The 15068-nt window shown below is 36.8% G+C and overlaps 1 protein-coding gene across 2 annotated transcripts in view; it reads left to right on the plus strand.

Annotated features, from left to right (window-relative positions):
* GALNT3 (polypeptide N-acetylgalactosaminyltransferase 3) overlaps positions 1-7528 on the plus strand; it is a 52277-nt gene extending 44749 nt beyond the window's left edge. For both annotated transcript variants that reach the window (XM_020891725.2, XM_020891724.2), the window contains 2 exons: positions 5553-5705; positions 6430-7528. In XM_020891725.2, the coding sequence (XP_020747384.2) occupies positions 5553-5705; positions 6430-6552 (276 nt within the window). In that variant the 3' untranslated portion in view covers positions 6553-7528. The remainder of the gene's footprint in view (positions 1-5552; positions 5706-6429) is intronic.
* The last annotated feature ends 7540 nt before the right edge of the window (positions 7529-15068 follow it).

The raw sequence follows: 15068 nt of genomic DNA on the forward strand, positions 1-15068 counted from the left end.
GAACATATTTTGAAAGGTACACATAAGGGTTAGTGAAGTAGCTGGTGGGAGTAAGAATAGATTGTCCTAAGGAGAGGAGCTGGTATGTGTTTTGGGGGAGGGCAGGGTTGTAAGTGTTTTGGTATAGAGTCCAAGATGTGCATAGAGGATTTTCATGGTATTATTAATGAATACTCATGATGCCCTGTCTTAACAGGATGGGACTTTGATGATGTCAATTTGAAGAAGAAAGGGCCAGTTTATATCCTGGTCCATATACTTCCATGTTTTTTCTACTCAACCTCAGTTTAATCCAGCTCCAATGCTTACTCATCCAAACCAATCAATTTACTTACTGAAGGTAGATGATACTGATGCCCAAAAGCTATACGTAGTGAATAGGATCCATTGCTTGATGTTTAGATAAAGTTCTGAAATAGGATGGAGATACACACAGATATATACAGACTTACATGTATGTACATATGCATTGATGTATGGGTATACACATTCCTATTTTGAAATTTCCCTGCACACTATATTTTAAAAGAAAACCTAATTTTAAAAATAGTTGCCTTCTTTTGGAAATAACATGGGACTATCCAAGTAAGCTAGTGGATGTGATGGAATTCCAGTTGAGCTATTTCAAATCCTGAAAGATGATGCTGTGAAAGTGCTGCACTCAATATGCCAGCAAATTTGGAAAACTCAGCAGTGGCCACAGGACTGGAAAAGGTCCATTTTCATTCCAATCCCTGGCAGTCCCAAAGAATGCTCAAACTACTGCACAATTACACTCATCTCACATGCTAGTAAAGTAATGCTCAAAATTCTCCAAACCACGCTTTAGCAACACATGAACCGAGAACTTCCAAATGTTCAAGCTGGTTTTAGAAAAGGCAGAGGAACCAGAGATCAAGTTACAAATATCCACTGGATCATCGAAAAAGCAAGAAAGTTCCAGAAAAACATCTATTTCTGCTTTATTGACTACGCCAAAGCCTTCGACTGTGTGGATCACAATAAACTGTGGAAAATTCTGAAGGAGATGCGAATACCAGACCACCTGACCTGCCTCTTGAGAAACCTGTATGCAGGTCAGGAAGCAACAGTTAGAACTGGACATGGAACAACAGACTGGTTCCAAATAGGAAAAGGAGTACGTCAAGGCTGTATATTGTCACCCTGCTTGTTTAACTTATATGCAGAGTACATCATGAGAAACGCTGGTCTGGAAGAAGCACAAGCTGGAATCAAGATTGCTGGGAGAAATATCAATAACCTCAGATATGCAGATGACACCACCCTTATGGCAGAAAGTGAAGAGGAACTTTTTAGCCTCTTGATGAAATTGAAAGAGGAGAGTGAAAAAGTTGGCTTAAAGCTTAACATTCAGAAAAGTAAGATCATGGCATCTGGTCCCACCACCTCATGGGAAATAGATGGGGAGACAGTGGAAACAATGGCAGACTTTATTTTTTGGGGCTCCAAAATCACTGCAGATGGTGACTGAAGCCATGAAATTAAGATGCTTACTCCTTGGAAGGAAAGTTATGACAAACCTAGATAGCATATTAAAAAGCAGAGACATTACTTTGCCAACAAAGGTCCATCTGGTCAAGGCTACGGTTTTTCCAGTGGTCATGTATGGATGTGAGAGTTGGACTGTGAAGAAAGCTGAGCACCGAAAAATTGATGCTTTTGAACTGTGGTGTTGGAGAAGACTCTTGAGAGTCCCTTGGACTGCAGGGAGATCCAACCAGTCCATCCTAAAGTTAAGTCCTGAGTGTTCATTGGAAGGGCTGATGCTGAAGCAGAAACTCCAATACTTTGGCCACCCCATGCAAAGTGTTGACTCATTGGAAAAGACCCTGATGCTGGGAGGGATTGGGGGCAGGAGGAGAAGGGGACGACAGAGGATGAGATGGCTAGATGGCATCACTGACTCGATGGGCATGAGTTTGAGTAAACTCCGGGAGTTGGTGATGGACAGGGAGGCCTGGCGTGCTGCGATTCATGGGGTCGCAAAGAGTCGGACACGACTGAGCGACTGAACTGAACTGAACTGATCCAAGTAAAAATTAAGGTTTGGAGCAATGAGAAATATTTCCTCATTTGTAGAAATCTTACCATTAAATGTGTGTGTGCGTGCTCAGTCATGTCTGACTGTTTTGCGATCCCATGGACTGCAGCTGCCAGGCTCCTCTATCCATGGAATCTTCCAGGCAAGAATGGAAGTGGATTGCTATTTCCTTTTTTAGGGTACCTTCCCAATCTGCTCATGAACCCGTGTCTCTTGAGTCTCCTGCATTGGTAGGCAGGTTCTTTACCACTAAGTGTAAATATTTATAAATTTATTTCGGGCTTCCTATAGCATTACATCTATTTTACCATAAAAATTGAGGATATATTCTATACACTATTCTGTTTTTCTCCTATCATTGCCATAAAGACATTTTTATAGTTCTGTGTCTAAAATAATTTTTAAATTTTAAATAGCATGGGGGCATCTTTTAGAAATTTTGGAATGGTTAAATAGCACTTATTCTTTCAACAAGTATTTGTTTGACAGAGTCTATTATGTAACTCACACTCTTATAGTAGTGAAGAAGACCAAGTCTCTGTCTTGTGAAGCTTGTATTCTAAATGGAAAGGAAAAAATAAATATGTAATTTTAGGTATAAATAAAAATAGGGTAGGGAAATAATGTGTGTGTGGGGGTTAGTTATTTTCGGAGGTTCAGGAAGACCTCTTTGAGAAGGTGACCTTAGCCTGGAAGCCTGAAGGAGTTAGGAGAGGAACCATGTCCTAGGAGGAGAGCATCTTGGCGGAGGGACCCAAGGCCAGAGGCCCCGTGGCAGGTAAATGGAGCAGACACAAAGCCAGTGTGGCTGGAGTAGAGTGGTCCAGGAAAAGGTGGACAGTGAGGTCAGAGACATGGGTTAGGGGCCTGGTCATATAGCACTTCGCTGGCCACGTTAAGAACGTGGATTTAGCCCCAAGGGTGACAGAAGCCACCTGAGGATTTTGAGTGGAAGGATAATATTTTCTGGTTTATATCTTAAGAAGATAACTCTGGCTTCTATTGCCCTGACATGGCCATTGATTTTATTTTGATTTATGTCCTTTAAATGTTATTTTCATTCAAGCACTGCATTTAAACTATTTTAGGAATTGTAGTTCCTTGAGTGGTAGATGTTTCTGAGATATCATCTAACTCGGTCATTTCCTCAGGCTTCCTTCTACTCTCTTGACTAATGATATTTTTTTTGTAGCAGAAAACTCCATTGTAGTGGTATTTGAATATGCCAAGTGAAAAATAAGTATTTTGATTATGTGACTAAACTGACTAAATACTGGTGTAGTGCAGAGTGCAGTTTAATCCATTACCACTTTGTTACACAAGGCCTTGCTTCTTCCCCTTTCTCTTCCGGTGCATTTGTCCTGTTTCTAAGTGAAAGTCTCTCCAGTGTTCTCAGTTAGCTGATTACATACTCTTTAGCTGTCTAAGTATCTTCAACTATTTTCCATTCCTTATAACTTCCCTTTTAATGTTTTTTTAAAAAATATGAGTGAAGTAAAGTACTGGTCAGCCTTTTTCATCATCTTTGAGGTTCCTAAAGTTTATCTTTTTTTAAAGCACAGCCAGAATGTTGTTTTCATGATCTAAACCCATCTTCTTTCAATCTGAAGAAAGAAAGTCTTCTTTCTTTCAATCTGAAGAGCTTTCAGTCTCTATCTGAAGAGCTATCAGTTATAAAAATGACTGATATTATATTTGTGGAAGGAGATAAATTAAGCATGAGGCTAAGGCCAGGGGAACTCAAGATTAATTCAGCTAATGTTTGTGGAGTGCCTACTCTAATACACATAAAGGGTTTAGAACAGTCCCTGCCTAGCACATAATAAGGGCTCAATAAATATTAGTGCTAAGACTAATTACTTCACTATTGAAAATCAATTATGTTCACTCATTTTCTCTTTGGAATGTCAACATTATGAAATATTTGATTTATAATGGATGTCATTACTGGATACACTGCCTGACTGTGGTCTACAGTGAAGTCAGCTAGCTACACCCATAATTCTAATAGAGTGCTGTGGAAGTTGTCTCTGATGATTCTGGGAGCCCTGAGGCGAGTGTAAGTTTGTGTACAGGACAAGTACAGGGAAAACTAAAGAAGCAAGGTAATATTGGAGTTGACTTTTGAAGCATCAGAGGGAGTTAGCTAGGCAGAAAAGCATCCAGGAAGGTATTCCAGGGAGAGCACGTCTTGTGCAAAGTCTTGGGGTTGTGGATACACATGTCCTGCTTTGGTAGAATTGTGTGAAAGGAACAGAGTGCATAACTGGGACAGTGATTGGTGTAAGATTGAAAGAGGAAGATTTCACACACCAGTGAAGAAGGATGGGCTTTATCTCAGCAACAGTAGTGATTCACTTGAGCGGGAACATAAGGGATCCGATCTATGTTACAAAAGACAAACTGACAGCAGATTTGATTGTGTTGTAGGAGTTTTTATAGGATTGTACTACAGAAGTTGGAGGTACAGGTGGAGGTGTTGCAGTAGAGATTTTGATGACTGAACAAGAGAAGTGAGGGTGTGGAAGTAAGGATGGGTAGGATGGTAACGTCTGAGAGGAAGATTGAGAAAGACTACGGAGCTAATTAATTGGATATTTGGAAAGAGAGAAGCATTGACCATAGTAACAATAGCTAAAAATGGTTTGAATGCTTACCACATCCAGTTACTGGTCTAAATGTTTTACACAACTCATTTATAGTCATAACCCTATGTGTGTACTCGTGTGCTAAGTAGCTTTAGTCATGTCCAACTATTTATGACCCTATGAACTGTAGCTCGCCAGACTCCTCTGTCCGTGGGATTCTCCAGGCAAGAATACTGAAGTGGGCTGCCATGCCGTTTCCCGACCCAGAGATAGAACCATGTCTCTTACCTCTCCTGCATTGGCAGGTGGGTTCTTTGCCATTAGCGCCACCCAGGAGCTATTAAATTACCTTTTACAGGCAAGGGAACTGAGGCGTGAAAAACAGCCCCCCCCCCCCCCCCGTTTTTTTTTTTGGCCATGGTGTGAGGGTTGCAGGATCTTAATTCCCCAGCCAGGGACTTAATCTGGGCCACTGCAGTGAAAGTGCCTAACCCCTGGACCATCAGGGAATTCCCAAGAGTACCATGTTTAAATACTACTAGTTTAAATGAAAGTACTATTAATTGAGATGAATAAGAGGGAATGAACACTTGTGGGGAGAAAAAGGAACGATGGGCTTGCTAAAAGTTTCCAGGCTCTTTTCTATGGCATACCGGTTCTAGCCTCCATCCTACCTGATAGCATCCAGCTTCTGACATGGGGAGGAAGATAGTACCTTCTTAATTAAGTAACTATTGGTGATAGGCTGGAGAAAGGACATAATCTTTTCTGTTCCCCAAACTCAGTTTGTAATTATGATACCTATTGTTCAGTGAGTTGCTGATTTTTTTTTTTATTTGCTGGCAATTTTGCAACTGAGGATATAGGGTGGTTTGTCAATAACAGCATTCTTCCTTTCACAGTACTTTGAATATTCTGCCCAACATGAAATTCGACATAACATCCAGAAGGAATTATGTCTTCATGCTGCTCAAGGTGCTGTTCAGCTGAAGGCATGTGTCTACAAAGGTCACAAAACAGTTGCCGCTGGAGAACAGATATGGGAGATCCAGAAGGTACCTCAGTGCACTTAATTCACCCCTTTATATAATTATTCTGAGTAGCTCTATTGATTATCTGGGAAAATATATGAAACAGTACATTAATGTTATCCATCAGAATTTCTCTGTCTTTGTTAACTTTGTCATTATGTATCTCTACCCTGTGTTAAGAAAGAAAGTATCAATTTAAATACTCTTAGAGCAGAATGATTGTAAAGTATCTTAGAGCATGATTTATGCAGACAACTTTCTGTGGATTATTAATAATAGTTGTTCATATTTGTTTTTCTGGAGTTTCTTATAATGCTTCTTGTAACAGTCATACTTTTCTTACTTAAACTAATACTTTCCTTCCCTTTTGTACTTTTTCATGAATCTAGAATTGAGGGAATACGTGAAAGGTGTTTTTTTTTTTCCCCTTGTTTTTAAGCATATGTTTTAAAGCTTAGCTGGAAACTAGCAATTCTTACCTGCACATTGATTTTGTGTAATATTAGAACTTTTATATAGCACCTTCTTTGAATTGAACATTGGTGGCATAAATTGCATTGCCTACACCAAAAACCAACAAGATTTTACCAGACATAGTAGATCTTAGAAACATTAAAAGTTAAGAATGGTATATATTTATTCTGTTAAGTCTACCTTAAGCTTCCATGAGACCTTGAAATGTGTTTATATTTCTCAGTTAACTCTGAGTCTTGAAACTTAATGTCTGTTTTATTTCTTTTTATTCTAGGACCAACTTCTGTATAATCCATTCTTTAAAATGTGCCTTTCAGCAAGTGGAGAGCATCCAAGCTTAGTGTCATGCAATCCATCAGACTCACTCCAAAAATGGATTTTTAACCAAAATGATTAAGTGTTCCTTAAAATTAAGGAGTTGAAAAAGGAGATATTCTTTCTCATAAAACTGTGACTAGGCATACACTGTAGTTTTTGAAAATTATGCAAAAGCAGCTAATTGTAACTTATTCCAAGTGCATTTTTTTCTTATTTATATCTTAAAATGTCTATGTAGCACTGCTACAGAAATCCCTTAAGTTTCCATTTCAAAGCACAATAACTAGTAATACCAAAGACTATTTTGAAATGTCCAGATGTAGAGGAAGAGTAGTTTACAGTATGATGAAAATAATTTTTCCAGTAAAGTGATGTTTGTGTGCTTTGTACGCTTGAGAATATGCATAGCTACATTCACACACTCACAATTTAAGATATTTCTTCTAGTTTTTTGGGGAGGAGGGAGAAAGATTTGATACTGTATTTTTTTACATAGAAATGGATCAATGAAGGTCAAAAGTTGGCCTTTGTGTAAAACCAGGAAATTTTTTATAGACCTAGAATTTATTATATAAAAATGCAGGTAAACATATTTTTTTTTTGCATTTTGTTAACTTATCTGTCAAATGTTTCCTTAAACATGAAATTAAATAAGGAGAAGACTATTTTTAACACTTCAATTTCTTGGCAAATTTTAAAATATTTTTTAGTCTGAAGTCTACTTGATTTAAAACACTGAAGTCTTCTTTAAAAGACTTTTTAAAAAATAACTATACTGTGTGTTTTCCCAAAGAAATAAAAAAAAATCTCTAAGTTGCTCTATGTTAAAAAGGTGTCTTTTTCCTTTATGTTAGTCTTTTCTTCCTACCAAAATTCACTAATCTTGAATGTTTATGAAATTGAGTTTCAGATGCAGAATACTTGACTCATTTAAAGTTAAATTTTGTTTGTTACCGATTCAATTGTAGATTGTCTTTGCAATGAAATTTTTCACCAAAAACCTTATTTCTATCTATGGAAAATACAATAAAACCAATTTTTATCACTATTATAAAGGATTTGATTTCAGTTTATTTATTTTTTGGATAAAATATATAATTGATAATAGGGGAAGTGTGAATTTTGTATACTGAATTTCTAAGCATCAATTGCAGAGTCATCAGATATTCTTAAGGGAAAAAAACTTAATAATAGCAATGGCATAAAAATGAGAAATGGAGAAGATTCTGTGTTAGATATCTAGAAAAATTTTTACTAATTTCTGATAACTTTCCTTGAGTATATGATAACTATTTGGTGTGTGATGCTTATGTGGAAGACTTAACAATTTTTGGTAGTTTTATATATAGGTCCTTCTATTCTTATTGAAGAAGTAAAATATGATTGGCTTCATTTTTAAACCTGGCTTCAGTTGTGCATAGACTTCCCTGGTGGCTCAGACGGTAAAGCGTCTGTCTACAATGCAGGAGACCTGGGTTCGATCCCTGGGTCAGGAAGATTCCCTGGAGAAGGAAACGGCAACCCGCTCCAGTACTCTTGCTTAGAAAATCCCATGCACGGAGGAGCTTGGTGCTGGCTACTGTCCATGGGGTTGCAAAGAGTCGGGCACGACTGAGCGACTTCACTTTCTTTCTTTCAGTTGTGCATAAGAGAATATTTTAAAATTATTAGCCCGCTCTTCTCATTATACTTTGAACTTACATTAAAAAAAAACCCTGCACTCTTTATTACAATACCAACTTTTATTTCAATTCAACTGATAATTTATTGTGGGTTTAACTTTGTGCCAGAAGTTATGGTAGGCATATTGCCTTTAAGCCTAGGTCTTATGCAGCAGAAAGACAGATCATTTTGAAATAGCACAGTGCATGACATTATGATGTTATATGTTATGATGCAAATGACAGCTCACTTTTCATAGTGAATATTTCTTTACTTTAATAAATACTTTAATACTTTAAAAGTATTGAAGTATTACTTTACTTTAAAATATTACTTTATTTTACTTTAAAATATTTCTTTAATAAGTACTTTAATACTTTTAATACTTTAAAAAGTATGACTTTTTCTAATACGATATGTATTGTGACATATACACTAGAGCCGACACACACGCACTCTTGCTGTTTCTCAATCTGTTAACTCCAGAATAAACATCCAGGAGCACAGACTGCTCTTGGAGCTCATTGTATCTCACAAAACCAAACAAGTCCCCAAAGGGACTTGATAAATTATGAACTTAAGTAAAACACATTAAAAAAAACAAATCTGAGCTCCCTCTGTGTATCAGTCACATATCATCATGTTAAGACCCAACCAAAAATCTATTTAGGTTAATTTTAATATAATTTCATTAAATGCATTCAAAGGGAGAGTCCTTTCTACCTGATTTGGGAGCCTCAGGCTGTTGCTCAAGTGTCATATAATTCATTTCATTAGGAATTTGCCCTTAAGGGAGAGGATAGTATCTTTTAAAATCTAAATTTTGAAACAAGGCTAGCAGGAAATTATTTCTCGAGATTTCTTGTCATCTATCCGAGAGATTTGGATGCACTGAAGTGTGAAACTGTGGAACTTTTGCTCAGCATGAAGCTACCTTGGAAATGATGTAATGGCTGCAGAAGACCCAGTATGTTGCCTTTTTTCCAGAGGACTAAACTCGCTCAGTTCAATCTGATGGGTGTAAATTCATGACATGACCATACAATTAACCATAGTAGAAAATAGTGAAAGTGAAAGTGAAGTCGCTCAGTCGTGTCCGTCTCTTCGCCAACCCATGGACTGTAGCCTACCAGGCTTCTCCATTCATGGGATTTTCCAGGCAAGGGTACTGGAGCAGGTTGCCATTTCCTAATAAGCAGTACACTAAAATTGCCTATTACTACAACTGATGACAATGAAGTTTTAAGTTCCTACATTGACAGAGATGTGGCCTTACTCTTGATAGACAGTTAAGTTAAATACTATGTAAACCATCAAAATATAAGTACAAAAAGATAGGAGCTACAGTTTTTGAGACAAAGTTGAATGCTTTGCAGAAACTAGAAAAAGTCAAATTATTTTTTAAAAAAACACTGCCAAGTTATGTGTGGATAAGAATTATAAAAGAGAAAACAAAAATTAAATTGCATCACAATTGATCTAAAGAAAGCAAAACAAAATATCCTCAGATGATGCATTTTTAGTGTGGTTATGCAGAAAAGATGTTGCATAATTCTCATAAACTAATTCACATCCTTCTAATGTTTCTTGTATACCACTCTGTTAATTCCTGAATATAATTTTTCATTTATTTCTCTAAGAATATTAATAGATTTAACATTTTGTGTTTACATCTACTGTATTGACAGTTTCCTATGAGCTATATTTTCCCATATTGTTTTGCTTTCTGTGTTTCATAATGGCTACTTTCCTTAAATGTCTGATGCTTCTTTATTGTCTGTTTAACAGGGATCATTGAATACTTACTGGAAAATTCGCCAGTATGGGGAGGGCTTGTTGGCTTTAGTCTTTCCCATTAGATGGCCTTATTGGGGCTCCTGCACTGTGAAACAAAAAGACTGTTTAGATCCCAAGAGAAGCTGCTTCTGGTCACCTTCCTGGAGGGAATAGATGGAAATGTCATTGGGAGAAGAAGGCTGGGGCTATATTTTCAATGCAGGACTCCTGTCCTCAGCTGCGCTTTGAGTTCCCTGGTTCAGAGCCCCTCTCTGTTTTTCACCCTCTCCAGTAAGTGAATATCTAGGCTTCTGCTTGAGTCCAGGAGAGGATCTAGGGGTCTGACTGGCAGATAGACTTCTAGCTAGTCTTGCTCTTTCAACTCCACTTTCTCTAAACCTCACTTCTAGAGGCACCACATACCACCAGCTTCTTTATTAGTATTTCAGTGGTCTCACTGTACAAAATGGATTACTGGTCTGCTCTCTCTCCACTGCTAGCTTTGAATTAATCTTTCTCCATTCGGCTGACCCTTACTATGAACTGGCTTGCATTCCAAACTCCAAAATTTCAGCATCAAAACTCTTCTCTTTCTTTCTATGAATTTTCTCTGTCTTTTTAATGTCATTTTCAAGGGATTTTGGAAGGGACCAAAAGAGAATGAGGATCCAATCTGGTATTCTTAACGAAAAACTTCCATTCATTCTTCAGTGACCTCAGTCCATCTTCTGTCACTAACACCTTCCAAGCTGTCAAATCCAATATCCCCTTTTCCTGTCCTCACGTATCTCTGTAACACTTGAGATGATCGACTGAAACCTCATTTTTGACGTTTCTTGAAACTTTTTTGTCTCTGGGCTTCTCTGGCTCCACAAGCTTATATCTGTAGTCCCATTGCTTTTCTCTAAACCAGCATATCTTACATGGACTGAGATGATCTCTTAACTAATGTCCCTGACTTTTTGTCGTTCGGACGCAGTCTGTGCTCCTTTCTTGCCTCATCCATGACCAGGTTTCTCTGGCTCCTGGTGCTTCAGGCATGACAGCTGTCTCTTCTGTTTGTCTCAGGTCGAGCTTGATTTTGTCTCAGAGCCTGTGCTTTCATCTGGATGCTCTTCACAGCGATATCTTTTACATACTTCAAGTCTCAGATTAAATAACATGTTTTCAGAAGAGATTACCTTTATAAAGTAACTCAGTCATGACTGCATCACCCTGTTTTTCCATTGTTACATTTATAATTACCTGAAATTTACTGTCTTATTTTATGTGTGAACTTGTCATTTATCTCCACTAAGATGTCAGCTTCATGAGGGCAAGGTAAGAAACAATGAAATTGCATTACATTTTAGGGAATGCGTACATCTTCTATGTGAAACAACTCTGTATTTTTAAAGAATATTTTAAGCACAGAAGGGATGCCAGTTGGGGGAGGGCTATAAACATAAGAATGGAAGATGCAAAGGATTAATGGGCAAAAATAAAAAGAACAACAATCAAAAAAAGATTTTTTTGCTTGGGCCGATGAAAATAGATACAAAATTTTAAAAAATTTTTTGATAGGAAAATTATGGGTCTATATATCATTTCTTCCAAAGATGTTTTAGAGAGAACATAGATTTATTTATTTAAAAATAAAAGTACCAATTCTTATAGCAAATAGTAAATTTATGAAATTCATTAACTGAATAGTGTATATATGTGGAGATTTTAGTAGATATAAAACAAGCTCAACAAAATTGATAGTTGATAAATTCACAGTTGATAAGGAAAGGTAAGAAGATGTTTAGCATGTTGCCAAGCTTCTAGAGCGACACAAAATGATGACCGCATCTCACCAAACTTATTCCTTAAGTACATCAGTCACAGACACATACTTCTTTGAACGTTAGCTATGAGAGTATTTTTTTCTGTTTAACAATTTCCTAATTTCAAGATGTTCCTTTAGAATCTCAGCTATCCATTGTGTACATCATTATGCAGATGTCTTAATTTTTTTCCAGTGAATATTTTGAAAATGTCTTCCCTTTTAAAACAACATTGTGAAAAACATTTTTCTTTGAAAGTATGAAAGGAATCCAAGGTGTTTTTAAAAAGGTACTTTTAGTGACTTTTTTTAAAGAAGAAGAAATAATTTCTACTTATTTGTAAAATTTTTGTTATCTGGAAGGAGCATTATTTCATTATTCTGTATTAGAGTGCTTTTATTATTTTATTTTTCCATTGAAGTTCTTAACTCTGGATGATTTTGGTAGAAAACAAATTTGTTGAAAGGGTACTGAGTAGTTCACAGAATCATTTATAACACTGGAGAAAACTCTAGAAAAATGGGAAGGATAAAGCAAAGCATATAGCTTTGAAGCTAACATTATGCTGCAGAAGGTTGCTGGTGAGAATACTGTTTCTACTGTTACCAAACACCAAACGAATGGTTTGCCCCTCTTAGTCACCTGGCATTGGCATTGCCCACTGCTAACACTCACTACTAAATGACCCTCCTTCTACAGTTGTGAATGAATTCCCGAAGTTACTGCCATAGCTACTGCTGGGGTGAATTCCCATTACCAGTATCCAGGCTGGCTGTAGACTGACTGAGCCTGTTCATGTGCCCTCCCCTCAAGGCAATGGAATTTATGAAAGTGAGTATCTGGGTTTGGGGCTTCTGAAGCAGAAAGGTGAAATTTCACAGGAGTAGGAAGGGAGTCCAGATGTCAAGGAGCTGAAAGAAAAATGGCAAATCACTTTAGAACAAATCCTAGGATTTGTAAACTATAACATGATTTATTTCCTTGCTATCTTTTCATTTAAAGAGTAAGCAACATATATTTTGTATGAAAATGTTTTCACTTAATCATATTGTAAGCATTTTCTCACTGTCCTCTTTTCCTTGCCTATAAATTAGGTCAAGGATATTATATATTCTTTTTTATTTCCATGTTGTTAGAGTTAGATAATTTGTTTTCTACCAGCAGTAATTTTTAGTTTGTTTTATGAGGTTAATTTTTTATTGAGATACAATTTATATATAATAAAATTCAGGGGGCTTTTGTTGTTCATCATAACATTTTTGAGATTTCATCCATGAAACTTTATGTATCTGTAGGTTTGCCTTTTAATTACCAAGTAATATTCCATGTATGAATACACCACACTTTCTTTATCTGTCTTCCATTTATGGACATTTCAGTTGTTTTGACTTTTTGGCTGTTATGAACAAGAGTGCAATGAATATTCATGTACAAGTATTTCAATGAATGTATGGTTTTACTTCTTTTACATAGATACATAAGAATGGATTTATAGATTTGATGTACATTTAACTTTAAAAGATAATGTCAAGATACTGTTGTTTTTTTATTATTTTATTTATTTGGCCATGCTGTGTGGCTTGCAGGATCTTAGTTCCCTGAGCAAGAATTGAACCCAGGCCCACTGCAATGGAAGTGTAGAGTCCTAACCACTGGACCACCAGGGAAGTCCCCAAATAGTTGTTTTTTAAATGGTTGTAATAGTTTTTATTCCCACAGGCAGTATATGAGAGCTCTTAGTGGCTCTGAGTCCTCACTAGCATTTAGTATTTTTAACCTTTATGATTGTAGGCATTCTAATGAATGTGGAAGGGTATCTTATGGTTTCAATTTTTATTTCTCTCATGAAGAGTTATTTTGAACACCTTTTCATGTTCATGTTAGACAGTCATATATCTTTTTTGTAAAGTGTTTAAGTCTTTTGTACATGTTTATTGGATAGATTTCTTTATTATCGATTTGTGGAAGATCTTCATGTGTTATGAATAAAAATCCTTTGTTAGACATATGTATGGTAAATATTTTCCCCCAGTCTGAATTTGTTTGTTTTCTTAATGATATGTTTTAATGTACAGAACTTCTTTTTATTGAAGTGTAATTTATCACATTTTATGTTTAGTGTTCTGTATGTTCTAAGAAATCTTTATCTGCTCCAAAGGTGTAAAATTATATTTCCATTTCTTCTAGACACTTTATTGTCTCATCTTTTATTTTCGGTGAATAATTAATCTTGAAATGCTTTTTATATATGGAGTGATGTACAAATTTGAGATTTTTAAATTTAATTTTCATAAGGATATCTAGTTGTTCCAGTATCATCTGTGAACTTTCTTCCCCCAAAGAATTACACTCCTGTCCTTGTTGAGAAATCAGTGCACTCTGTTCATGTGTCTGTTTCTGGGCTCTCTAGTCTGTTTTATCTAGATCTACATGCCTTTCTTTATGGCCATACCACACTATTTTGCCCCTTCATGGATCACAGCCTTGTCATGGCCAAGGGGCTTGCGTAACTCAATGAAGCTATGAGCCATGCCATGCAGGGCTACCCAAGACAGACAGATTGTAGTGAAGAGTTCTGACAATACATAGTCCACTGGAGGAGGAAATGGCAACCCACTCCAGTATTCTTGCCTTGAGAGCCCCATGACAGTGTGAAAAGGCAAAAAGATATGACAACAGAAGGTGAGCCCCCAGATCAAAAGGTGTCTAACATGCTACTAGGGAAGAGCAGAGGGCAATTATTAATAGATCCGGAAAGAATGAAGCAGCTGGGCCAAAGTGGAAATGACGCTCAGTTGTCGATGTGTCACAAATGCTTAAGCCTTGTTGCTCGACAACAAGAGAGGCACAGCAGAGAAGCCCTCCTCACAATTAGAGAAAGCCCACACAGCAATGAAGACCCAGTATAGCCAAAAATAAATATGTTTTTTAAAAAAAGAACAATACTGCATAGGAACATGGAATGATAGGTCCATGAATCAAGGTAAATTGGACATGGTCAAGAAGGAGATGATCAGATTGAACATCAACATCTGAGAGAACTAAAATGGACAGGGAAGGGTGAATTTCAATCAGATGACCATTATATTTACTACTGTGGACAAGAATCCCTTAGAAGAAATGGAGTAGCCTTCACGGTCAACAAGAGTCCAAAATACAGTACTTGAGTGCAACCTCAAAAGTGAAAGAATGATCTCGGTTCATTTACAAGGCAAATGATTCAACATCAAATCATTCAACATCACAGTAATCCAACTCTATGCCCCAGCCACTGATACCGAAGAAGCTGAAGTAGACTGGTTCAATAAAGACCTACAACACTTGCTAGAAAGTGAAAGTCGCTCAGTCA

Source organism: Odocoileus virginianus, chromosome 13, assembly GCF_023699985.2.
Source record: "Odocoileus virginianus isolate 20LAN1187 ecotype Illinois chromosome 13, Ovbor_1.2, whole genome shotgun sequence".
Lineage (NCBI taxonomy): Eukaryota > Metazoa > Chordata > Mammalia > Artiodactyla > Cervidae > Odocoileus > Odocoileus virginianus.